We start from the raw sequence: 27,287 nt of genomic DNA on the forward strand, positions 1-27,287 counted from the left end.
TAAAAAACTAAAAATAGAATTACCATATGACCCAGCAGCCCCACTACTGGGCATATACCCAGAGAAAACCATAATTCAAAAAGACACATGCACCCCAATGTTCACTGCAGCACTATTTACAATAGCCATGTCATGGAAGCAACCTAAATGCCCATCGACAGACGACTGGATAAAGATGTGGTACATATATACAACAGAAATTACTCAGCCATAAAAAGGAACGAAACTGGATCATTTGTAGAGACGTGAATGGATCTAGAGACTGTCATACAGAGTGAAGTAAGTCAGAAAGAGAAAAACAAATATCGTATATTAACACGTACACATGGAACCTAGAAAAATGGTACAGATGAACCGGTTTGCAGGGCAGAAATTGAGACACAGATGTAGAGAACAAATGTATGGACTCCAAGGGGGGAAAGCGGCAGGGGGTGGGGTGGTGGTGTGATGAATTGGGAGATTGGGATTGACATGTATACAGTGATATGTATAAAATGGATGACTAATAAGAACCTGCTGTATAAAAAAATAAAATAAAATTCAAAAAAAAGAGAATGGAATATTACTCAGCCATAAAAAGAATGAAATAATGCCATTTGCAGCAACATGGATAGACCTAGAGATTATCATACTAAGTGCAGTCAGACAAAGACAAATATCATATGAAATCACTTATATGTGAAATCTAAAAAAAGTTACAAATGAACTTATTTACAAAACAGAAACAGACTCACAGACATAGAAAACAAACTTATGGTTACCAAAGGGGAAAGGGGAAGGGATGGATAAATTAGGAGTTTGGGATTAACAGGTACACGTTACTATATGTAAAATAAACAACAAGAACCTACTGCATAGCACAGGGAACTATATTCAATACCTTGTAATAACCTATAATGGAAAAGAATCTGAAAAAGAATATATATGTATATATGTGTATATATATATGTATATATGTGTATATATATATATATATGAATATATATATGAATCACTTTGCTATGCACCTAAAACTAACACATTGTAAATTAACTATATGTCAATTAAAAAAATTTAAAACTTTAATGCATCAAAGGAACTACTAAGAGAGTAAAAGGACAACCCATAGAATGGGAGAAAATATATACAAGTCATATATCTTTTTTCTAGAGAAAAGTCTAGTTTCTAAAAGACACAGGATAAGCAGGGTGTATCTTACTTTTACTCCAAGATTTTTTGGAGAACACATTCTTTAAATGTTAAAAGACATAATAGTAGAGAATGCAGAATTTACACAAAATTCTAGCTTCCGTGGGAGACTGTAAGAAATGTGGAACGTGAAGTCAAGCATGTGGGGGGAATGTGGGTTCAACTTCTTGCTCTCCTGCCAACGAGGGACTTGCACAGGAGAGTTTACAAAATCTGCAGGGCTCTGTGGATGGAAGGACCCAGAGGGCTGCCTTGCTGGGCCGGCTGGTGGGGAGACCACAGACAAGGTCAGCCACCAGGAGGAAGCCTGGACCTTACTGGGTCTGTCTGTCACTGCCACGTCCCTGAGCCTGGCACAGCACCTGGCTCCTAGCTCACTGAATTAGGCCTCTTTTGTTTGCAGGTAACAGAAGCTGATCTCAGAGTGGGTGTGCAAAAATGGGAAACTCTCGGCTCCTGTGACTGACAAGTTCAGGGTAGCTGGTGTCAGGATGGCTGTATTAAGGGATGAAGCATCCTCATTCTTAGGCTCCTGACAGGAGGGCAGAAGGGCCATGCTGATGTTCCTGTGTCCCAGCAACCTCCGTAGAGAGAGAACTTCTTCTTCTCCACAGTTGCAGCAAAGGTCCCGGGACAGAGTTTCACTGGAATGACTTGGGTCATGTGCCCACCCCTGGATGAATCACTGTAGCAGGGGAACAGAAGGCTCTGATTGGCCAGGCCTGAGTCCGGGCCAGGAGCGGGCATCCCGCCGGGTGAGCCCCAGAGAGAAAAACTTCTGCGAGAGAAGGGAAAATGGCAAGAACAGGTGCTTTACGTAATAATATACATGTATATTTACTAACATGTAAAAACGTTCACAGCGTATCACTAAATGAAAAAATAAGTTATAGTGTCTACAATTTTTTCACCTATAGTGAAAATCTCACAACACTTGCAGTAAAATATTAACATTGGTCATCACTGGCAGCGAGATTATGGGAAATATTCTTTTTGCTTATCTGTATTTTGAAAAAAAATTTTTTTGCAATAAATGTGTGGCACTTATTAATAAGAAAGGAAAAGAAAAGTTGGTTTTTCGGTTTTTGTTTTTTTTAACATTCTATTGTGAGAGTTTGCTTTTTCAAGTTTTGTTTTTAAATTTGTCACAGGGTTTGGCTTTCTGAGCTCCAGGCTGGAATATGCGGCGGGTTTCCTGCTTGGGGAATTATGTTTTTCCAGGTTGCCTGAGAGGCACTGGGAGTTTGGAACAAACAGGAGCTGCCCGTTTCTCACGAAGCCCTGACCCTGGGGCAGCCCCTGGGCCTGGGTCACCACACCACCCTTAACGCTGAGCCCCACATGCCAGGCCTCAAGCCTGCGTATTTAATTTTACCCTTATTTGCATGAGCACTGTTACTCACGCAACGTTAATGTTGTGAGACTTTTCCTTATGGGGAAAAAATATTTTTTCTTATATAAATGGGATTGTTGACATTATTTATATCTTGTTTTTTTATTTAGTAATACATCTATCTTTATGCCAGCATCACACTATCTTGAAATTCTGTTGCTTTGCAGTAAATTTTGAGAGTGTGAGTTCCCCGTTTTTCTTTTTTCAGGATTGTTTTGGCTATGCAGGGTCCCTTGTCATTCCATGTGAATTTTAGAATCAGTTTGCCAGTTCTTCAAAGAGGTGAGTTGGGAATCTGACAAGGGATGGCACCAAATCGATAGACCAGTTTGGGGACTATTGCCATCTTAAGAGCAATAAGTCTTCTGATCTATGTATATGGAATGTTTTAAAATCTATTTAGATCTTTAATTGCTTTCAACGATGTTTCATGGTTTCCACCGATAAATTTTGCACTCCTTTTGTTAAATTTACTCCTAAGTATTTTATTATTCTTGATGCTGTTTTTTGTTTGTCTTTTTGGAATTGTTTTCTTAATTTCATTTTCGGATTTTTCATTGCAAATATGTAGAAATATAATTGATTTTTTATATATATTGATTTTGTATTCTGCAACCTTCCTGAATTCATTTGTTAGTTCTAGTAGTTTTTTAGTGAATTGTTTAGGATTTTCCATACACAAGATCATGTCATCTGCAACTAGAGATAATTTTACTTCTTCCCGTCCAATACAGAATCCTTTTCTTTCTTTTTCTTGCCTAATTGCCCTGGCTAGAACCTCCAGTACAATGCTGAGTAGAAGTGGTGGGAGTGGACATCCTTGTGTTGCTCCTGATATCAAGAGGAAAGCATCCAGTCTTTCACCAGTAAGTATGATGTTAGTGGCTTTTTCATAGATGCCCTTTATAGAAGATCTCTTCTACTCCTAGTTTGTTGTTTTAATGAAAGGGTGTTGGATTTGGTCAAATGCTTTTTCTGTGTATTTTGATGATCCTGTGGTTTTTGTTTTTATTCCATCGATATGGTATAGAGCATTAATTGATTTTGAGATGTTAAACCAACCTTGCGTTCCTGTGATAGATTCCATTTGCTCATGGTGTATAATTTTTTTCTGTGATGTGGATTTGTGCGAGTATTTTGTTTAGGATTTCTGAATCCAATTTCATAAGAGATAATGGCCTATAGCTTTCTTTTCTGGTGCTACCTTCACTATTTTGGTGTCAGGGTAATACTGGCTTCGTAGAATGAGTCGGGAAGTATTCCTTCCTCTTCCACTTTTGGAATAGTTTGTGAAGACTTCTTTGGTATGAATTCTTCTTTAAATTTTGGTAGAATTCTGCAGTGAAGCCATCTGGTCCTGGGCTTTTCTTTGTAAGTAGTGTTTTGATTACTAATTCAGTATTTTGTTAAAGACTTTCTATTTCTGGGAACTCCCTGGTGGTCCAGTGGTTAGGACTTGGCACTCTCACTGCCAGGGGCCTGGGTTCCTGAAGGTAGTTTGTATCTTTACAGGAATTTATTCGTTTCATCCAAGTTATCTAATTTATTGGCATACAATTGTTCATAGCCTTCCTTTATAATCCATTTTATTTCTGTAAGGTTGGTAGTAATATTCCTTCTTTCATTTCTGATTCTAGTAATTTGAGTATTCTTTTTTATTTTCTTGGTCAATTCAGCTAAAGTTTGTCAATATGGTTGATCTTTTCAAAGACCCAGGATTTGATTTCATTGATTTTTCTCTATGTTTTTCTAACTCTATTTCATTTATTTCCACTCCAGTCTTCATTCTGCTTTCTTTAGGCTTAGTTTGCTCTTATTTTACCATTGTCTTAAGGTAGAAGTTAGGTTACAGATTTAACATCATTTTTTTTTTTTTTTTTTTTTTTTTTTTCTGTGGTACGTGGGCCTCTGACTGCTGTGGCCTTTTTTTTTTTTTTTTTTTTTGTGGTACGTGGGCCTCTCACTGCTGCGGCCTCTCCCGTTGCGGAGCACAGGCTCCGGACGCACAGGCCCAGCGGCCGTGGCCCACGGTCCCAGCCGCTCCGTGGCACGTGGGATCCTCCCGGACTGGGGCATGAACCCGTGTCCCCTGCATCGGCAGGCGGACTCTCAACCACTGCGCCACCAGGGAAGCCCAACATCATTCTTTTTTTAATGTAGGTAGTTACGGCTTAAAATTTCCCTAAGCGTGGCTTTAGCTGCTCTTTGGTGTTTTGTATCTTCATTTTTATTCACTTCATTTTCTAATTTTCCTTTTGGTTTCTTCTTTGACTCATTGGTTATTTAGGAGTATGTTATTTAATTTTCATATATTTGTGAGCTTCCCAAATTTCTTTCAACAGAATAACAAAGAGACACATTTGTGGGACTTCCCTGGTGGTCCAGCGGTTACGACTCTGCGCTTCCACTGCAGGTTCACACAGGTTCAGTCCCTGGTCGGGGAACTAAGATCCTGCATGCGGCGTGGTGCGGCACAAAAAAAAAAAAAAAAAAAAAAAGAGAGAGAGACACACACACACTTATGCCCATGTTCTAAGGTTTCTGCGGGATACGTTCCTGGGTGTGAAATTGCTGGGTTAAGGGTAAATATATTCAGCATTTACTTAGATCTTGCAGAAAGGTTGCATCAGTTTGCACACCCACCAGCAATGTGTGAGAGATCTGGGTAAGGTAGAATTTTCTAGTTTTTGTGAACCTCATGGATAAAACAATTGTTTGAATTACATTTCAGTTATAAATGAGATTGCACATTCTTTTTCATATGTTCTTTGGCCAGTTGTATTTCTTTCTCTGGAATTTATATTGATGTAAGGTGTGAGGTAGGAATCAAACTGTATTTTGTTTTCCACATCTGACCCAACATGCTTTCAAGCTCTCCTCTCCTTTGCAATAGTTCTAACTTTTGTATAGTCAAAGTTGTCCATCTCTCCTTTATGGCCCCCATCTTTGATGTCATGCTGTTTGACACTGCCTCTGTTGGACAGAGCTCTTTATGCCTGGCTATCCTGGGCCTCCGTTGCTCAGGGCCTCACTGAAGTTCTTGTCAGAAGTTTCTCTTGTTTAAGGAGCAGCCCAGGGCCCTCTCCCTTAGCAGAGAGGCAGGAATGGGATGGCTGTCTCTAAGAAGGATGGTGGACCTGTAAGCTCTGTGACTGAGATGTCTAGGACCCACGTTTATCCTCCTTGCTTTTTCTTTTTAAAATTTTATTATTTTAGGACTTCCCTGGCAGTTGAGTGGTTAAGACTCTGTGCTTCCACTGTAGGGGGCGCGGGTTCGATCCCTGCTCAGGGAACCAAGATCTCACATGCCACACGGCGCGGCCAAAATAAATAAATTAATTAAATCTTATTATTTTATTTTTAATCTTCATTCATTCCTTTCTGTTATCTTGCCTACGTTTATTTTGCTTTTTGATTTCTAACTTCTTGACGTGAACACTTAGTTCAGTTAATTTTGCTTTCTTTATGTTAGTAAAAATTCACTTACGGTTATGATTTTCCTTGAATAAAGCTTTGACCACCCTCCACATGCACACTTTTTATATTTTTTCACTGTCATTAACTTCAAAATAGTAATTGCAGTGTGGATTCTCTTTTTCACCAAAGAATGACCTAGGATAGTTCCCTTCCCTTCCGTTTCCTTGTTCTGGTGGCTAGATTCCTAAACCTTTTGTTAATAACATCTGGTCTTACAGCATATAATTTCTGCTTTAAGTTTTTCATTGAGATATAATTCATAGAACACAAAATTTACCATTTAAAAGTCAAACACAATTTAGTAGTTTTAGTGTAGTTACCATGTTGTGCAACCGTCTTCATGATCTAATTTCAGAGTATTTCCATTACCCAATTTCTGTTTTTAAAATATTTATCGAGAAACCCACTCACACTAAGTCAAGTAAAAAGGGGAACACTCTCACAGAAATGATGTGGAGGAACAACAGCTGGATTTCAGAGGAAAAAGAAAGTACTAGGAAGCTACTCTAGGGCTGGGAATCTCTTATTGAACCTCTTTCTTTTCATCTACTCCAATACCTACTCTGTAGATTAGTTTCATTCACTTGAACATGGCTCAACATGACCGCCAGCCCCAATTTTATGTAACTCTTTAGACCCACGATTTGCCACAGTTTTTGTGTCCTAAAATCCTTATTTCCTAAAGGGTCTGATTGCCATAAGCTGGGTCAGGTGTTCACTCCTGATCCAATCACCTGTGGCCATAATGGATGGTTACTTGCTCACCACCCGCCCAGCTGCACTATGAATGGGGTCAGGTTCCCTTAGAAAGATTATATGGGAAGAGATGTGATGTCCAGCATATCTAATACAATGGCCTGAAATAGGATCCATTTTTAGGAATTATCCACGAGCACTGGAAAAGGAGGCCTTCTCTATGGGCACGATCTGCATGCACACACACAAGCACAGGTACGCACCCACACTTACTTAAGAACAGAGCAGTGCTATTAACTGCTGTAAGACTCTTGAACAGAGAGACGGTGGGTGATTGTGTTGTGGTCTAGCCAGCCTTTTAGTACCATGATGGGAAGCTGAGTGGAGGGGTCCATCAGCCTGGGAAGAACTGGACCTGGGAGAGAAAGTGAGGACTTGGAGCGGGGGCTGGTGTAAGGTGCTTTATTTAATTTAAAATTTATTTCATTGAAGTATAGCTGATTTACAATGTTGTGTTAATTTCTACTGTACAGCAAAGTGATTCTGTTATTTATACATATATATGTATATATATATATATATATATACACGTGTGTGTGTGTGTGTGTGTGTGTGTATATATATATATATATATATATATATACACACACACACACATTCTTTTTCATATTCTTTTCCATTATGGTTTATCACAGGGTACTGAGTATAGTTCCCTGTGCTATATAGCAGGACCTTGTTGTTTATCCATTCTACATATAATAGTTTGCATCTGCTAACCCTAAACTCCCAATCCATCCCAGTACCCAGTATAAGGTGCTTTAGAGAGAGGAAAAGGTAGTTCCTGTCCTTTCTGAATCCTGAAGGGCACCTCCTCCCATTTTTGACTGATGACCAGAGCCAGCCAGTCACCTGTGGTAGAACTGGCTGTGCTGTGGCTCCTGCCTGCTCTGCCTTGACCATCTGACAAGTCTTGATGAGGTGCCCCAGCCCAGCCCTTGTTGTGTCATGGGGAGTAAGAGGAAGGCCTATGTCCACATCCAGCCTGCAGGGCAAAGGGAGCACAAGGCCCCCAGGGTAGCATGACATGGCCCACCCGGAAGGGGACCCTCAGGGACGGGAGGCAGGCCTAGGAGAGTCAAGGCCTGGGAGGGTCCACTGCCCTCCTTCTCAGGAGGTTCTCTGTCCATGGGCAGTCTCAGTGAAGGGGAGCTTTGTCATGAAAGCTTCCTTACAACTCTGCTGTTCATTTTTTTTTTCAAATAACCTGCTGGTAAATGAGAAGGATGTCACCTACCTTCCATTACAATTACTCAATTCTCCACACATTTCTAGCAGTGTTTGCCTTATGTAATTTCTGGTGGGATTTGGTACAGAAAACTGTTTTAATTGCAAATTACACTCTTTAAAAAGAAAAAAATATATATATATATATTTGGCTGCGCCAGGTCTTAGTTGCAGCATGCAGGCTCTTAGCTGTGGCATGCGGGATCTAGTTCCCTGACCAGGGATCGAACCTGGGCCCCCTGCATCAGGAGCGTAGAGTCTTAACCACTGGACCACCAGGGAAGTCCCACAAATTACACTCTTTATCCACAGAAAATATTGATCCATAAAATGACATTTGGTCCAGTTTAATTTTTTTTGTCTTGAATTGCATTGCCTAATGCTAAATGACCCTGATTTTCTGGTCTCATCTGCTTGATATACCTGTGCTCTTTCTTTTCCATGTAACCTTTTTGTTTTTAGGTCAGTTGTTTTTGGATGTTTTTCTCCACTTCTGTATGGGAAACGTCTATACCACTAATGGATGAGGGGCATCGTGCCCGGCAGGGTAGCTGAGTGGTTGAGCAGGTGTGCTGGTGTGACCCACAGCACACCTCCGTGGGGCTCTCCCGGCACATCTCCTGCCCAGTTGTCATGGATGCTGTGCTGCTCAGCAGTTCTGGGCTGACAACCTGCAAACTCATGGGTCTCCCAAGTAGCTTTGTAAACATGAAGTTAAATCATGGCTAGAAAACATCAGTTAACAACTTAGGGAAGCATCACATGAAGAGACAGTGAGAGGCTGTCGCCACCGGGAAGTCAGTGGTGGGCAGCGGTCAGGTTGGAAAGGAGAGGAGAACCATCACCTGGTTCTTCACCTTCACCTTTGTGAAAACCCAAGAGGGAAGCAGAGCAGGGGAGGGAGGGGGACAGACAGACAGACTGACCTGGAATCTAGCTTTGCCTGGAGCCAGACGCAACTTGGGCTTTTTCAGTTTTGTAAGTCAATAAATTCTCTTTTAAATTGAGCTAGTTTAGAGTGGGTTTAACTTGCAACTGAAGAAATCCCAGTAAATCCAGGGCAGTGCCTCCGAAGTTAGTCTGGAACTTCACTGAGCAAGAGCAAAGCTCCGTACCAAGAATCCCTAGAAAGGAGAAGCATAACTTGGCAATGGCTGCAGCTTACTGTCATCTGTGGCTTGACCGGACACTGTCAGAAGTCTCTGATTTTATTTCAGGAATTTTTACATTATTTGCTTTCCATATACCTTTCATATTGACGTGATGAGACAGAACTACAACATTTTTTCGAACTATTGGAGCCAAATTGTTGCATAAATTTGGGCCAGAATTGCTTTCAGCCGTTAAGAGACTGCACAACAAACATTCTCTCACCCTCTCCCTCTCCCCCTCCCCTCTCCCTCTCCCCCTCCCCCTCTCCCCCTCCCTCTCTCTCGAACACACGCACTTCTGGAGGTTGGTGGGTCTAGGGCTCACTCAGTGCTCAGTGTAATTAAGGGGTCAGGCTCTTCCCCTGCCCCCCTCGCTTTTGCCCCGTGGCAGCAAGACTGCTGCGGGAGTGCCCAGCATGGCACTCTCTCACCACAGTCAAGAGGAACAAGTGGGGGCCGGGGCAGAATTCCTTCTCCAAGCCCTCCCAACAGGCTTAAGCTGAACTCTCTTTAGCCAGAACTGGGTCACACAGGTACCCTGACTGCGGGAGGGGCTGGAAAAGTGAACATTCAGCAAATAGAAATGAGATTACCGAGTCGGATTTAAACCAATCGTGACTTTCCTCAGGAGCTAGTGGAAGGTCCTATCTTTCTTGAGATTAAAGTCTCTCCAGTCGCCACCTGCAAAAAAATTGGGTTCTGTTAGCAGGGAAGGGGAGTGCGTGGGAAAGGGCAGTGAGTAAGTGACAGGGTCCACCATATAGGGCACACGGGGCCATGTTTACATTTGGCCTCAATCGGAGGCTGGTTTTGTTTTTGTTTTTAATAGAAATTACCATTTTAATTAAAATGCAGACTGGAGAACTTAGTATATGAAGAGGAAACACTGGGGGCTTAAAATCCTTGAAAATATCAGAATTTAAAGCCAGAGCCTGGGCTTTCAACCGGGTGGTTTACATGATGGTTTACATGAAGCTCCGACACCTAGCATAATGCTGATTGGTTGAGTAAATTTGTTTGTTGAATGAATGAACGCGTGCCTACCACGGTGATAGCTTTGGGGCTGGCGTGTCAGGAGCACTGAGCTGGTCTGGCTCTGCCACCACTTCCTGTGCGATTTCCAGCTGACCTCTCACAGCTTCTAGTTCTTTCTCAAATGAGGAGGCTTGGTTGGTTGGCTGAACTGTGTTCCCCTTCCGTTCTAAAAGGCTTGAGCTCAGATTGCTTTTGACCTCTGTGACCTTCTATTGTTTCCTCGTGGGTTAATCTCAGCAGGCAGCCTTTCCAGCCAAGCAAAAGCAGTGTCAAAGCAGCAGCACGGGGCTCAGACGGACAGAGCACAACACAGCCAGCCTCTCCAGGCCGACTTGACTTTTCGGAGTAAAGGCCCAAGAAATCAATGTTGCTTAGGTAACACTGTGAGACAGGAGAGGGCGAAAGCGTCACCCACAGGCTCTAGAGGGAGACTCAGTGGCTGCACAGGCCTTGGGAGCACCCAGTTCTGCTGAGCCTCACGCTGATCCAGTTTTCTCTCCGGCCTCAAGGATGATGAGGGCTGACTCTGTGTCCTGGCCCCGGATTCCTCAGAAGGCAGTCTGGGGGCTTTAGGGGGATGTGTCAAGATGCTTTCAGGCCGGAACAGATGGGCCTCGAAGGTTGGTTATGTCCAGCTCCCACCAAAGTCTCTCTTCTCTAATTCATGAGACAGCCCTCAGCACTAGGAAAGTGGCTGAGAAGGGGGCAGAGCGGTAAGTGGCAGACCAGCGATGTGAGGGAGGAAGCGCAAGACCCCAGGATGGGTAGACGTCGGCCTCGTGTTTCGTCAGAAGCAGGTCCAGAGGCAGGCAAGGAGGAAACTGGGCCCTGGAAGGGCAGCAGCCCGGTGAGACCCCTGCCTTCCTCCTCTCGGCTGGCTGCACACAGGTCCTGTGAGCTACAAGAGGTGAGGGGTGCCTGGGGTGTGTGGCTGGAGGGGAGCTGACCGGGGAGAGAGCGTGTGTGTGCACAAGCCTCTGAGTAGCTGTGCGGAGGGACAGGCCCCGGGAGCAGGGGCTGAGCATGAGCCCCCAGACCATGAGCCCGAGGGCAGGGGCCTCTCCTGCACGGCTACAGTCAAGGCAGGAGGTGCAGCGTTCTGATTCCTTTCTACCCTGAGGCCGTGGGATTCCAGAAATTCATCAGGATGGACTTGGTAGAAACTCCAGGTATCATCTTCGTGAGAGAGGCAGGAGGAAGGGAAGGAGAGGAAAAAAAGAAAAGCCCACACACAAGTGTACCTTTTTATATAGAATTTGTACAATATATTTCTCTTCATTTGCATATTTTACCCACAACTTAACATCCTTTATACAGGCTGAACTTACTCAGCTGATATAATCAAAATTCTTTCCTTCAACCAAATAAGAAAAATTCAAAATCGTAAACCTGTAAGAAAACAAATTAAAAACGATGATGAAAATAAGTCACTCCTCGTTAGGAACAGCGTCTGTCTGTACAATATACATGGTTTGGAACAGATTTCTTTATAGATTAGGCACATGTTCCCACAACACCTTCATTCCTGCCAGTTTTATCTCATTCCAGGCAGTCCCGCCTAAGAAGGATCAGAGGGATGTTGGTCTTGATGGAAATCGCGCTTTCGGATGCTGCTGGCCCAGCTGGGCACCAGGGGAGCGGGCCTGGCTCAGCGGCACCACCCAGTGGCTGGAAGCAGAGGCGGGTGGGATGCGGGGGAGCTGGGCCAGGCAGGGCCCTGCCAGGAGAGAGCAGTAGTTGTGCGTGAAGGGGAAACCGAGGCTTATTCTGTGCAAACTGAACACAGAGAGACCAGAATAGCAAAGGTGGTGTACAGAGAGAAGCTATGAGGAGTCCAGCGTTTATTTACTGTTTATCTTCCAGGCGGGAGGATGGGGAGCAAAGCTGGTGGCTGCTGTCAGTTTGAGGCACGGAGGGGTATCGGGGAGGGGGGGGCATGGCGAGGGTAAGCAGTGAGTGCACCATCTCCGTGCTGACCTTCCGTGGAACCCCTCAGTGAGCCCGAGCCCGCAGTAGGGACCTCTCCTCCCAAGCACGGCGCTTCTCTGTGATTTCCCTCCTTACTGCAAGACCCACCGGGCCTGGGTGGTATGGAGCGTAGGCCCTCCTCTGGGGATGCAGGCAGAGCAAAAGATGAGAAAGTGGCTTCTACCCAGCCAGCAGCGCCTCACACCTCAACACCGTGGGACACCGGGCCAGGCCCGGGCCTTTCCGATGCCAGGGTGATGGGCTTCAGGTCACCGAGCTTCAGGACCTGTCCTGTTTGTTTCTGTCTCCTTTGAATTCTTCCCTCCATAATGGCTCCACATGCAGCTTGGGGCTGGATGTGAGAATTCTCAGCCCTGAGAATCCAATTCTAGGGCTGTAGAAGGTCGCTGCACCTTGGCCTCCTGACCCAGAAGGCAAAAGTGCTCTTGTGGTGAGACGCTTCTGGGACCAGGAGTCTTGGGCCCTGCAGAGGGGGCTTCCGAGGCCGTGGCAGTGCTGATCTGCTCAACTTGGCCCTGGCTATGATGAGCTTTCCTTGGGTTTGGCCCTGTGTGGGGGGACATGCTCGGGCCCAGACCCCCACCCTTAAATGGCAGCTGGCTCAAACATTCTTCAAGTGGCGAGTCCCACTGAGGCTTATCCACGGCACACGTGCCAACCCAGCCTCACACTCCAAAGCGTGGCTTTGGAAAGAGAATAGTAATCAGCACTTCAGGGCAAGACTACAACCATTAAAAAAAAAAAACGTGGAAAACAGCATTCATTAGAACTAATGTAGTTATTGCCAGACAAGTGACAGCCAAATAACCACGGAGAGTCCCAGAGGTGGACGTGATGGATTACCACGACCGTGGAGCAGAAATACAATCATGTGGTTTTGTTTGTTTTTACTTCTAAGGTAAGATATCCTCTGATTACACTTCAAGTCTTTAGGTACAGAAGCTAAAGAGTATTCTTCAAGTTCTGCTACTTTCACACAAACCAGTTTGTCCCCCTGAATGACCGATCCACTGGTCATGCCCCCGAGTCTCTCTCCAGGGAGTTGGTGTGGTTCTTTCTAAGAACATGAGGTGGGAACTGAAATATGTTAAAACAACTAAAACAACACAGCTGTGCTGGGAGCAGTGCACGGGCGGACGTGCACGGCGGCCTGCTGGCTGTTCCCAAGGGCACTTGTTCTCTCCAAGGATTTCTCCGGGACGGCCGAGGCTATGCAGGGGGCCAGTGCGGCAGTGGGTTCCGTACTGAATGGTGGGGACCAGGTGGCAGCCCCAAGGCGCTCTCACTGGTTTTGGTTTGGATGACCCAGTCTCAAGAAGCAAAAGCAAAAGAGGAGCTCCCAGGCTGCTGCTGGAGGTCCTGCTGAGAAAGGTGGCCCAGGGCAGACCCTGTCTTCCCCTGAAGGTCAAGTGCAGGCAGTTCCAGCTCAACGGAGACAGAGCCCTTTCCAGAGCGGCTGCAGCCAGGTCTTCTTGGGGCTGCGGCTTCTGCAGGGACAGACCCTGGAGGAGGCTGGCCTCTGAACAACCTTCTCAAGGGCCTGCTGCCTGCCCTTTCTGAATAATTTTGCACTGGTCTGCTTATTCTCACATGCTATGGTACGTGCAGGTGCCTGGCCTGTGACACGGGAAGTTCTCGGAGACGCGGCAGCTTGACATTCTAGTTGGGGTGGAAGGGGGAGCTCAAGGAGCGCCAGGCACCGACGCCACAGGAATCTTCCCGAATGAGTTTAGGCATCTGCTCTAAGATCCTTGTGGACAGATTAGCTACTTCCATGCACACCATACCAAGGGCTAACAATCAACATTCCAGAGGCGGGTGGCCTTGTTTGGGTAGTTGATGGCCAGGCTGATAGCAGCAATATTCTGCAGAGCCTGTGGAGGGAGAAAGAGTCATCACCAATGTCAAGAACCGGTCACCTGCTGGGTCACTAACTGCTGACAGAACAAGACCCTCAGCTGAGCACCTGAGGGGGGCAGGGAAGAGGCAGACGCGAGCCAGATGTGGTTCCCCTCACCAGGGGGACCACAGTCTAGGGTGAAAGACAAAGCTATCAAGAAAGAGCACATGGAAACTCCAAATGTAGGCAGAATCATCACTGTCCCGAGAGGAGCAGGTGCAGTTCTGGGGGCTCAGAGGACACGTCTGCGGGGGGTCGGGGAAAGCTGTTTAGGGAATGGGGACAGCAGCACAAAAGTGCAGAAACAAACAGCCAGTGGGGGCCCCTCCGGAAGCAATGCTGGGAAGGCAGACGCCCTGGAGCCAGGCCAAGGCTGGTCTCCAAGCCAAGGCAGCAGGAGTGGGGGTGGGGGGGGGGGGGGGAAGAGGTGGAAGCAGGGAGAAGAGGCAGAGCGCCGGTCCAGCAGAGTGGACAGGCTGCAGGGAGGGTCAGAATGAGGATCAGGAGACCAGACACAGCGGCAGGTGAGAGGGAGGAGCCACAGGAATATGGGATGTGAAGCTTCCGGTGTCAAAAACGGTCAAATGTCAAGATTTCACTGTGTGAAACCTTGGGACACCACGGGTGGTGATGGCAGGGCTGGCAGGCGGGAGGGAGGGAGTTTTCACTCTGCCTTCGGGTCTCAGGACAATTCACACAAACCCCTCTGTTGTGGATGGGGGAAGCCCGCTTCTAGGCAGGCACTCTGACCCTTTTTTGTAGGAGGACCGTAGGTTCACTGAGAAAACTTGCCAGGAACAGAGTGCAGGGCGCTGGCCGGGAGTCCCAGCTGGATGGCCCCTCAAGTGAGACTGCGGGCAAATCCTTCCCTTCTCTGAGCCTCAGTGTCCCCATCTGCCCACTGTGGACACAGACCACACGCTCTACGATGTTCAAGGAGTCTGTGAGCCTAAGGCTCTCAAAATGTAGTCTGGAGCCTGCAGGTTCCCCAGACCCTTTCAGGGGTTCCTCGTCGTGGAAACAATTTTCATAATAATACCAAGACATTATTTCTCTTTTTTCACTTTCATACTCTTACTCGTAAGAGTAAGAGTGGAGTTTTCCGGAGGCTACTGTGTGATAATAGAACAACTGAAAGCAGAAACCGATCTGCAAATCCAGCTGTCTTCTGTTAAGGCAGACATTAAAGAGATCTGCAAAAATGGAACACAACGCTACCCTTCTCAAAAATTATTTTGTTTTGAAAAATACCATTGTTTTTCACAACTGTAGTATTAAATAGAATGAGATTATTTTAAAAAACAAATTGATAAGTGTTTAGCATTTAATTTCTAACTTAATTTCTAAATTTAAAATCTAATTTAATTTCTAAAGGTATATATCAGTATATATAACGCACATAAACAAAAGCTTTTGGGGATCCTCAGTAATTTAAAAGTGTAAAGGGGCCCTGAGACCCAATAGCTGTCAGAGAGGAGTTCTCCTACCAGGGATCAGCCAAACTATAAATTTAAGGCACTGGTTGTTCTGGTTTAAAAGCCACAAATTCTTGCTAGTGTCTACTGACCCCACAGTTTAATACGAACGACACTGATAAGTGGGGCTCCGCTGCTCTCTGTGACACCAGCAGGAAGTGGCTGACTCGGAACAGAGCTCCGTGTAAAGCCGGGGTGGAGTCTGCACGGGTGCCAGGGGAGGTTCGGCCGCCCGGGGAGGGCGTACCTGCGCCGCGCAGCGCAGAAGGTGGTCGTCGGTGGTTAAGGCCAGCAGGTAATCCTGCAGCAGGCCGAGCTCCTGTGGAAAGAGCGGAGGGCAGCTGTCAGAGGCCACCTGCTAGTGGACACCCACCCGCAACCCACGACCCACGGCCCCAGAAGACTCGGGTGGGACACTGCTGCCCACTCCACCGGGCGTCGCACTGCCTGCTTTCCTTGGGAGCCACGGAAGGAGCGGGACGGTGGGGAGCCAGGTGTCCTGACTCACCGCAGTCTCCTCACTATAAAACGAGGGCTTAAGCTAAAGAGCTCTGAAAGGCCCTTTCATCTCTCACAGTCAATGAGTCTATTGTGCTGAGGGGAGGGAAAAGAGGAAGAAAGAACCCGTTGGTTTATTTTCCCCAACTCACTGCTGTCAAGGGTCGATCCAGGGCGGTTTCCTTCCCCCTTTGGCATCAGGCCTGAGCAAACAAGCAATCTCAGGGAGGGCCTGGCTCCCTGGGGCGGGAGAGAGGGGAACCCGGGCCCCAGGCCACGCCTGTCTCCCTGTTCGGGTTTGCCAAGCCCCCACGACACCCCGGGCTCTCAGAGGGCTGTGACCTGAGGCCCAGCGCTGGCCCCAGGCAGCAGACGAAGCAGAGGCCTGGAACCTGGTGGGGAGGCAGGACAGGCCCTCACCTGGGCGCGGTTCTCAGTGACAAAGAAGAGCTCGGTGAGGGCGCGATGCAGGGGCAGCAGGATGCCAGGCTGTGTCACGTCCTCAAACAGGCTGTACTCCATTTGGGTGAAGAGCTGCCAAAGGGGCTTCAACAGCATGAGGTCACAGAGGTCGCTGTGGTAGAGGGGTATGGTTTGCTGGGATCACGCCCATCAGACGTCAGACAGACAGAGGGTAGCTGCCGGGCACTGCAGCTCCAACGCTCCCCGCCCCCCCATCCACTAAAGGCAGGACACGACAGTTCCAGTCACCTCACACCCCCCAAAACAGCCCATAATATTCACCAATGGCAAATTAAAAAAGGGGGAGCATCTCAACTTCAAACCAGGACTCCGGGGAAAAGGATATCCTCAAGCACATTCACGTAAATCAACCGCACATCTTTAAAAATGGTTGTTAATAACTTCCAGTGACAGCGGAAAAAATCTCAAGATAAATGTTCAGTGGAAAAGAGCAAGATACACAACATAAAATGTAAAAATTTAAAAACTGTATATGTAATATTGTGTGACCATATTAAAAACAATAGTAAATAAACATATCAAAAATGTTATCAGTGGCTGTCCCTGTCAGTTTTCTAGATTTTCTACAATGCTCATTGCTTTAATAATCAGAAAGGAAAAAAAAAAACCGATTTAAAAGATAACAGCAACCACTATTATGATCTTAGGCTCATAAAAGAAGAAATATGCTTATAAAAAGTTGCTCAGGCCAGAAGTCTTTCTAAGTAATGCAGAATCCTTCTCACTAGACAGACCTCTGTTGAGACTGCACTGAAGTTTTTTTTTACTCAGAGGGAGGTTGTACGTTAATTCCAGTTCAACATCCTTCAGAGGAGAAACATGATTCTGGGACTTACTACGTGATTTTATACACTTATAATCTTAAATTTTGCTTTTTCTCTTTAATATATGATTTTTAAAAGAATTCTGTACATTTAAGTATAACCTTGGGGCCAATCACTTTCTCCCAGAGAAGTAAGTCTTCGTAAAGTAAACCAATGGGAAAATGAGGTTTGATTTAAAGAGACAGCTTTACAGCTGAGTTTTCAGGAAAGCACTAGAGTGGGAGGTAAAATGCACCTGCAAGGCTCACATCTGTGGCAGAACTTAGGCAGTTCTTCTGCTGGCCATCCTTCCCCTGGGGGCTTCCTTTCCCCTCTGCTCCCTCCAGTCTCGGCCCCTGGGACCGAGGGGCTGTGGGAGGGTCCCTACGGGAAGGAGGGTAGGCGATGGCCAGCACACTGCAGGAATGCATCCACAATGCGGCTAGGAAGGGCCCTCCGGTCTGAAGACAGTAGAGATGGGACACCTTTCATACACATGACTCAACCAGACAGTTCTCACTGGAAGCTGCTCTCACAAGAACAGAACTAAGCCCCCTGGGCCAAGTGACCCCTGATGTCTGTGTATGAGGACACAGTGGTGGCAGCCATCATACCCAGCTTTCCCCCTCTCCCTCCCTTCTGCCAGCCTGTACATAGACTGACTACACGAGTCATCACTTTCTCTTTCCTGACTTGGAGAGTCCTTTAGTTTTTGAATAACAGCTCCATATTACACGACAAGACACCATGTTACTTTGAGTATCATCACTCTACTCTGACTAGCATTCTGTGAGTCTGTGTGCCTTAAAAATGCCGGAAAAGGGTGCACTGAACTCCTGACACGTGGGGGTCTAAGCAAGGAGGGTAGGGACTGAGTGCAGGGATGATGTGTGTGGCACAGTCACCAATGCCCTGAGACACTTATGTCTTCAATCCCCAGTTCCATTCAACAGTCTACTGGAGGTCCCAGCTAATGCAAAACAGCAAAAGGGAAAAGTTTCTAAAGATTGAGAGGAAGAAATAAAGCTTACTATTTGTAGATAACATGACTGTGTGCCGAATAATCTGCATATATACTTAGAATTAACAGAGCAAGGTCACTGGATACAAGGGCAACACATGAAAAGTAATTACATACCAGCAGAAACAATTATAAAGCAAAAAAATTAAATACCAATTACAACTGCATCAGAAACATTAAATACCTAGGAATAAATCTAACAAAATGCTGTGCAAGTCCTCTACATAGGAAACTATAAAACATTACTGAGACCTATACAATGGAGGACTGTGTATTAGAGAACTCAATATTCTAAAGACCTTGATTTTTCTCAAATTGATCTAAAGAGTCCATCAAATCCCATCAAGTGAGAGAGGTGCACTCGTGTGTACAGAGAAAAGCAAACTAATCAGGAACAAGACAAGGATGCCCACTCTTGCCACTTCTATTCAGTATAGTACTGGAAGTCCTAGCCAGAGCAATTAGGCAAGAAAAAGAAATAAGAGGTAATTAAATTGCAAAGTAAAAAGTAAAATTGTCTCTGTTTGCATATGCCATGATATCATATATAGAAAATCCTAAAGACTCCACCAAAAAACTGTTAGAACTAATAAATAAATTCAGTAAAGTTAAGGATACAAAATCAATATAGAAAAATCAGTTGCATTTCTATACACTAACAATGAACTATCAGGAAGAGGAATTAGGAAAACAATCCCATTTACAATAGGATCCAAAAAATAAAATACTTAGGAATAAATTTAACAAAGGAGGTGAAAGATCTACACTGAAAACTATAAAACACTGATGAAAGAAATTGAAGAAGACAAAAGTAAATGGAAAGATATTCTGTGTTAATGGACTGGAAGAATTAATATTGTTAAAATGTTCATAGTACTCAAAACAACCTACAGCAATCCCTATCAAAACTCCAATGGCATATTCCACAGAAATAGAAAAAACAATCCTAAAATTTATGTGGAACTACAAAAATACCCAAACAGTCAAAGCAATCTTGAGAAAGAAGAACAAAGCTGGAGGCATCACACGCCCTGATTTTAAACTATACTATAAAGATACAGTAATCAAAACAGTATGGAGTTGGTATTGGCATTTTAAAAAGACATATAGAGCAATGGAACAGAACAGAGAGCCAAGAAATAAACCTGTGAATACACAGACAATTAATTTTTGACAAAAGTACCAAGAACATGTAATGAAGAAAGAATATTCTCACCATTCAATAAATGGTGTTGGGAAAACTGGATATCCACGTGCAAAAGAATGAAACTGGACGCCTATCTTACCATACACAAAAGTCAACTCAAAATGGATTAAAGACTTGAATGTAAGATGCGAAACTGTAAAACTCCTAGAAGAAAACATAGGCTGTAAGCTCCCTGACATTGGTCTTGGCGATTTTTTTTTTTTGGCCGTGCTGACCGGCATGCAGGATCCTAGTTCCCTGGCCAGGGATCAAACCTGCGCCCCCTGCAGTGGGAGTGCAGAGTCTTAAACACTAGACCACCAGGGAAGTCCCCTTAATATATTTTTTCTTTTTTTTCGGCAATGATTTTTTGGATTCGATATCAAAAGCAAAAATAAACAAGTGGAACTACATCAAATTAAAAAGCTTCTGCACAGCAAGGAAAACAATCAAGAGTGAAAAGGCACCCTATGGACTAGGAGAAAGTATTTGCAAATCATATATCTGATAAGGAGTTAATATCCAAAATACACAAGGAACTCATATCATTCAATAGCAAAAAATAACCCAATTAAAAAAATAGGCAAAAAAAAAAAAAAAAAAAAAGGCAAAGGACCTAAAGAGACATCTATCCAAAGAAGGCATACAAATGGCCAACAGGTACATAAAAAGGTGCTCAATTATCACTAATCATCAGGGAAATGCAAATCAAAACCACAATGAGATATCACCTCACCTGTGTTAGGATGGCTCCCATCAAAAAGATAAACCAAATGCTGGCAAGGATGTCGAGAAAAGAGAGAACCCTTGTGCACTGTTGGTGGGAATGTAAACTGGTACAGCCACTATGCAAAACAGTATGGAGGTTCCTCAAGAAATTAAAGCTAGAACTACCAAATGATCCAGCGATCCCACCTCTGGGTATATCCAAAAGAAATCATTATCTCAAAGAGATTATCAGTACTCCTATGTTCATTGCAATATTATTCCTAATAGCCAATGTCTGGAAATAATGCCTGTCAATGGACGAATGGATAAAGAAAATGTGGTGTATATATACACAATGAAATATTATTCAGTTATGAGAAAAAAGGAAATCCTGCCATTTCCGACAACATAGATGAACCTGGAAGGCATTATGCTAAGTGAAATAAGCTAGATAAAGAAAGACAAATACTGCACGGTATCACTTTTATGTGGAATCCCGAAAAAAGTCAATCCTATAGAAACAGGGAGTTAGAATGGTGGTTGCCAGGGGCTGGGAAGTGGGGGAAATGGGGAAAGGCTGGTAAAAGGGTATAAACTTTCAGTTACAAGATGAATAAGGTCTGAGGATCTATTATACAACATGGTGACTATAGTTGATAATAGTGTAAAATACTATAACACATAACAGAAATTTGCTGAAAAGCAAATTTCAGCAAGAGGGTGAAATTTAAGTGTTGTCACATACCACAAAAAAAGGTAAACATATGAGGTGATGGATGTGTTAGTTAACTCGATTGTGGGAATCCTTTCACAATGTATAATGAATTATGTATCAAATCATTACCTTCTACACTTTAAATACATTACAATTTTATTTGTCAATTATACCTCAATAAAGCTGGGGGGGGGAAGAAATAAACTAATCCTAAAATTTACATGGACATGCAGGGTAAAAATAGCCAAGACAATCTTGAAGATGAAGAACCAGTTGAAGGATTTATACTGCTAGATAACGTAAATATGCCACGATATCTAAGTGTGGTACTGGCACAAAGATAACCAAAAAGACCAATGGAACAAAAGCAACCAGGGATGGATCCATGTGTATATGGACACCTTCTCTGTGACAAAGATGGCACTGGAGTGTGGTGAGGAGAAAGTTGGGCTGTTGAGTTAAGTGGAGATCCATGTGAGAAAAAGCAAAGCTTGACCCTACCCTTCAAATCATGCACTAAAATTCATTCCATGTGGATTGCAGACCTAAGTATGGAAGAAAAAATAATTAAGCTTTATCTTCATGACCCCAAGGTCAAGTAAGGCAAAAATTTCCTAAATAGGACAATGAAAGCTCTATCATAAAGGAAATGAGTGATGAACTGGAAGACATTAAAATTAGGAACTTCTTTTCATCAAAGACACCACTAACAAAGTGAATGGCAAGCCCCAAAGTGGGGGAGATATTCACACTACAAATACCCAGCAAGGGACTCGTATCCAGAAGGCAGCTTACCTGTGGGTGCAGCATCGCACGATCCTCAGGAGTAGGTGGATGGCTTTTAACCGCTGATGACCAGTCTGGCGACAGGCTACGCCCACCAGCCATTCCCAAATTTTGGCCAGCGGGAGGTGCGGCACAACTCTTTCCTCTGACAGCATCTGCTTCAAAATCTCGAATCCTGGCAACCCCCACAACACAGAGACATTTGAAAAATGTAAACTGCTCAAGTTTTAATGAATAGGAGGAAACCACTGTGATCATTTACATTTCGCCTGAAATTATGCCTTATGTAAAAGCAACATAGGAACACTTTCAGTTCTTCCTTTTTGCAGAATGCCCTGGCAAATTCTAAGAGAACAAGCATCTTTCCTAGGTCCTGACAGATGGCTCTTTAGAAGTTACAACCTGCCAACTCCAGCACATTCACGAGTGACGTGCGTGGGCCTTGTTGACAAATTCGTTGAAGTCTCAGAGAAAAGTACCTGCTTTGATTTTAACAAAGATCAGTGACATAATGGCACCGACCCCCAGAGTGTCCCGGGCCAGGAGATCATGCAAACAGAAAGACCAGAGCACACACCTGTCTGGAATCGCCCCAGGTGCCCAGCCGTCACAGTGAATTTGTAGCCCCACTCGGTGTTGCTCATGTCAGAGGTGAAGCGGTAATACAGAGTATCTCCTGGGGCACATAAGAATCAGAAAACAGGTCAGGACACTGCAGCAACAGGGAAAGGCAAGTGAGCGCTTTCTACTGAGACAGATTCAACGCAGTTTTAAATCCTTCAACAATCTCCCTTCTAGGTACTTAACGTTAAGAGTCTGTATAACTCAGTATTTATTTACTACCTGGAAGCTCAAAATCTTTCCATTTCTGTTGAGACCCACTGAAGTTGTGTCGATCCTGCTGAAAGTCACTGCTGCTGGACATGGCTAGCTCGTCACAGCCTTCCTCCGTATTGCACTGAGGATCGAATTTGATTGAGAGGTAGATTGCACCAGGAATATGAACTTTATCCTAGGAGGGGAAACAAGGACATTCCTGTCATCGCTGGCCACTGGACAGTGACTGAGGGCTTCCTTGTGCCAATCCTGCAGTTAAAACTGGGCATGTAAGAAGGGGTGAGTCACAGCCCCTGCCCTCCAGGAGCTCTCGGCCCAGCTGGGTCGGGGAGCACGCACATGGCTGCAAACACGGCAGGAAGCACACTGTGAAGCCTGGGGCACGGCTCGAAGGTCGGGGGGAGGGGAGGGGAGGCGAGGGCAGAAAAGAGTCCCAGTGAAGGGATGTTTGGGTTGCTGTGGAGACTGGGGGCACAGCAGCAGCCTGTCCAGGAGGAAGGAGTGGCAGGAGGCAGGTGAGAGAGATGAGCACCTGTGGGGTGCATTCCAGGCAAAGGAAAGAGCACTGACTGGAAAGCCTGACGTGTTCAGCGAATAACAGGAGCTTGATGTGTCTGAGGTACAGGGTGAGCTTTGTGTGCACACATGCTTGGGAGATGGGGACAGGGGTGACGTGACCCTGGAGAGGCTGGCAGGGACAGATGCAGAAGGCTTTGTGTGCTAAAATGAAGCGTTGAGACTTGTCTGGACAGCAGGGGGAGTCCTGGAAAGGCCGTAAGCAGAAAGCCTGGGTGAGGTTTGTGCTGTACCAGGATCACTGTGACAGCTGGTGTGCAGCAGGGCCAGGGCCAGGGCAGGCCAGCAGTGGGGCGTCAGAGAGGAGCATCAGGAGGGACCCAGGGAAGGGGAGGAGTCAGGGCAGCGGAGAAGGTAAGGCGAGCGCTCTGAGGTAGAACTCGCTAGCTCACTAGGTGTGTCTACGTGGGGCTGGGGGAGTGGGGACAGAGCCTAGGAGCCAGGGGAGAAAAGAGGCTTAGAAGGTAGAGAGTGAGGAGGTTTATACTTCTGCAAAACGAAACCTCAGCTGGCAACAACCATATCCTGGATTAGTTTCTGATCACCCACCACTGTGGCCACAGGCCGTCACCTACTCAGAACGACCACTCCAACATCTTGAAAAGAGATGAAGAAATGCAAGCAGCACTGTCAATGAGGGTAACTGAGGCCACCCCCCTCCCGCCTCATCCAAACTCCTACATCTCTCTGTCCAGGCACAGAGTTAAGGATGGAAGAGATGAGACTTTTCAGTTCTGGGTAATTAAACAAAGGGGTGGGAGACTCCAAGGTGTGGCCAGGTCATCAGGAGATGGACAGAGTGAGGGCTGAACCCAGACCCACACTCAAAGTCTCTGCCAGAGACCCCAAGGCCTCACTCTCAGGAGCTTGCTGCAGGAAGAGGCACCTCTCCTCCAGGGCCGGGTGGCCCCTTGCTTTCTATTAAAACGAGGTCAGGAGAAGAGAGGACTTGTTTGTATAGATTCCCGGGACTGGCTTCAGGGAGGCAGACTGCTGCTGAGACCACGGGAGCACTGTCTAGGCCACGTCTGCCCAGGCAGAAAGAGCCGCACTGGGAGTTGATGAGACGCATGCTACTCGGCAACCCTTGCAGGTCCTGCCAGCTGCACACCCCGAGGCTGGGCGAGTCTGGCCGACCCTGGAGCGTACCTCAAAGTTGGTGTTGTTGTTATACGGGTGTTTCGACTCCCTCACTTGCACCTCCATTCCTGGCTCCTCCATGAACTGGCAGGCCGCCAGGGCCATGGTGCCTAGCATGCTCTCTCGGCAGCCCCGGAGCACCTTCTGCAGTATCTGGTGGGACACAGTCAGGAAACATGGGAAGATGGTGACAAAACTTTGTAGTTCAGCTAGAGACTGTGCCCAGGGCTCCTGAGCTCTGCTATGTGGGTCCCCTGCTTCTACACAGAAGGAAGTGGAAGAGATGCTTCCAGCCCTGTGAAAGTTTGCTAACCCAGCACTACTTCAAAAGACCGAGTTGAAGATTTGATTTAAAAACAAAACAAAAGATGATCACCACTTGTCAAGTTGAAACTTAAAATCAGGGCACTGGAGACTTCCCTGGCAGTCCAGTGGTTAGGACTGCACACTTCCACTGTAGGCAGTACGGGTCTGATCCCTAGTCAGGGAACTAAGATCCCACATGCCTCAAGGTGTGGCCAAAGGAAAAAGCACTGGACTTAAGCGAATGCACAGACTCTGGTAAGACCCCACGTCTGCCACCCAGAAGCTGGGAGCCTTGGACAAGCCTCTCGGGCTTGATTTCTTCACCAATAAAACTCCCTGGGTCACAACGTAACACAGGTGTAAGTGCTGGCAGAGTGTATGACGTGAGGTAGACATTCTAGAAACCATGGTTTAAAACAGAAGACGTAAACCTTCCCGGAAGGCTTCCTGTATTACGGGAACAGGCTGTCAGAATCATAATTAACCCTGTCTCCCAGACTTCACACTGTGTGAGACCCTAGGGGACATGAGAAGAGACAGGCTATGAAGGAGAGTTAGACTCTTAAGTCGGAAAACTGCAAAGGCAGGTTTCGTGGATCGTTACGTCAAACGCTCTCTGAGCACCAAGTCTGCCTAGGCCATGAGCTCGGCTCCAGGCCAGTACTTGGCAGAGTTTAACAGCGACCTGACCCTGCCTTCATTGCGTTCACACCTGTCAGGGGGCTGTACAGCCACAAAGGTAACCTCACTCCAGGAAGGCACTCACTAAAGGAAGCCTATTCAAATCCCCCAGCGGGGGGCTGGGAGGGACACAGAGGAGGAGCAAGTGAGGTGAGCGCCCAGCCCGGCTGCCTAATTACCTTCTCCCACTGGTGCTTTTCTTCCAGCTGCATGAACATATCCAGAATGTAGGTCATGTGGGCAGGGCCGCTCAGCTCCAGGATGTCCTCGCTCACCGGCACGTGCCCCGGCCACTCAGCGAGCAAGGATGCGAGCACGTGGCGGGCGTACAGGACTGCTGTGGCCTCATTCACGCGGAAGAGGTACTCCCGCACGGCCCTCTTGCTCTTGCAGTTGAGCTCTTTGTGCAGGAGGGCGGCGCTCTTGCTGCGCCGCTGCTTGGCGTAGCTCTGCTGCAGTTCACTCTCCGTGCTGGAGATCAGCTTCTGGGTCACGGGGTTTGACTCCGTGGTGGCCTGGTCACAGCATGCGGGCCGGGACTGCAACCCAAAAACCACCGTCACAGAGGCCTGGCCTTCTCACAACTAGGGTGGGGGCGGGGCAGACACCTTGCTTCCCAGGTGGGGCGACATACCAAGCATGGTAAGATAATCATGTCTGTATCCACAGCTTTGGCGCTCTGCTCGTCCAGTCTCAGACTCCTGCTGGGCTGCCACCTCTGAGCCAGGGTCCGTATCCTTTCATCGGTGGTGAGCTCATCCCCGTCAAACCTGAAGAGAAGGAAGGAACACAGAGTTGGGCACCCTAGTTACAGAAAGGCAAGAATTTAACCTGCAGTGAAACTTGCAGAAATGCCGATCCGAGTTATTTTCCTGTTATTTCGCAATTACGTTATTACGTTCCATATTTCGCACACTAGATTCACAGTGTTCATCTACTCGTGCATGCAAATGTGCACACAAACGGGCACACAGACGCGCACGCGTGCCCATGTGCCCAAAGCAGAGATGCAAGCCATCCCTTAGGATCCATTCTTCCTTTCATTTAGAAACAAAGTTCCCTGAAGTTTTAGCAAGATACACAATCACCCAGCTGGAGACACAGTTCCCAGTCCTCCTAGCAGCAATGCAACTAGGGTCACGCCAACGGGAGGCCAGTGAGGTAACGTGTGCCATTTCCGCAGCCTGCCCTCAAACAACTGGGTTAAGGATGAGCTCCTTTCCCCACCTTCCCCCTTTTCTCTGGGCTGGAACAAAGAGCTGGTGTCGGGGAGCCAGCTCTGACGACACAGATGAGGACAGCACCCTTGGGGGTGCGGGGTCCCTTGTGAAGCAGACCGTCCACCCACCCTAGGCTGCTGCCTACCTCTGGACTGCGCCGTGAGAGGGAAAACAAATTCCATCTTCCTTGACCATGATACTTCTGTGTCCTAACTGATGCAACCCTGCCTCATCTCACAAAGGATTTGAGGCAGTAGATAAGAAATACATATGGGAAAATAGAAATATGAAATAAAAGAAAATTAAATTGGAATTGGATATAAATCAGAATAGGAAGTCAAAACTAGGATGTGGGGGATGGAGGAGGAGATTAGTTTCAGAAACATAAAGTTTTCCACAAATTTAAGAGCTGGGCCTGAGAACTAGCTCTGAACTTCCTGGCCAAGAGGAAGGGTATATTGTTAATTTTATAATAACGCTTGAAGAAAAAACATGAAAATAATGTACAGAAGTGAAAAAACAAACAAACGAAAGGACACTTTTGACCAGAATGTACCAGAAGGTCCTGCTCTGCACCGTTTGCTCCCTGGGCTGACGTGGGAGAGAAACCTTGGCGTCTGTGTCAAAACTCTACCCCCACAACGAGTTTACTCTAAGAGGCAGATTGCGAATATAAAGCTCTTCCTAAAGGAGAAGCACACAACACAACTCAAAGATGAGCCATGCGGTGTGGCACAGC

General features: G+C 46.1%; 1 protein-coding gene and 1 non-coding gene across 3 annotated transcripts; both read right to left on the reverse strand.

Annotated features, from left to right (window-relative positions):
• Window positions 1-8,247: 8,247 nt before the first annotated feature.
• On the reverse strand, window positions 8,248-8,320 carry TRNAR-CCU (transfer RNA arginine (anticodon CCU)). The gene has a single exon. It is a non-coding gene; the product is annotated as a tRNA-Arg (tRNA).
• Window positions 8,321-13,097: 4,777 nt separating this feature from the next.
• Window positions 13,098-27,278, reverse strand: LOC114487656 (zinc finger ZZ-type and EF-hand domain-containing protein 1-like). Of its 2 annotated transcripts, none has more exons than XM_028498961.2 (10): window positions 26,694-27,275; window positions 25,963-26,098; window positions 25,508-25,867; window positions 24,351-24,494; window positions 22,632-22,800; window positions 22,366-22,464; window positions 21,798-21,963; window positions 16,507-16,660; window positions 15,836-15,907; window positions 13,098-14,087 (listed from the first exon to the last, which is right to left on the reverse strand). In XM_028498961.2, the coding sequence occupies exons 1-10, from the start codon at window positions 26,741-26,743 to the stop codon at window positions 14,007-14,009; spliced, it is 1,431 nt and encodes a 476-aa protein (XP_028354762.1). In that variant the 5' UTR covers window positions 26,744-27,275; the 3' UTR covers window positions 13,098-14,006. The 2 variants fall into 2 exon arrangements, with proteins under 2 accessions (XP_028354762.1, XP_028354761.1); XM_028498960.2 differs by having other exon boundaries at window positions 14,001-14,087; window positions 15,681-15,907; window positions 26,694-27,278.
• Window positions 27,279-27,287: the final 9 nt, after the last annotated feature.

Source organism: Physeter macrocephalus, chromosome 14, assembly GCF_002837175.3.
Source record: "Physeter macrocephalus isolate SW-GA chromosome 14, ASM283717v5, whole genome shotgun sequence".
Lineage (NCBI taxonomy): Eukaryota > Metazoa > Chordata > Mammalia > Artiodactyla > Physeteridae > Physeter > Physeter macrocephalus.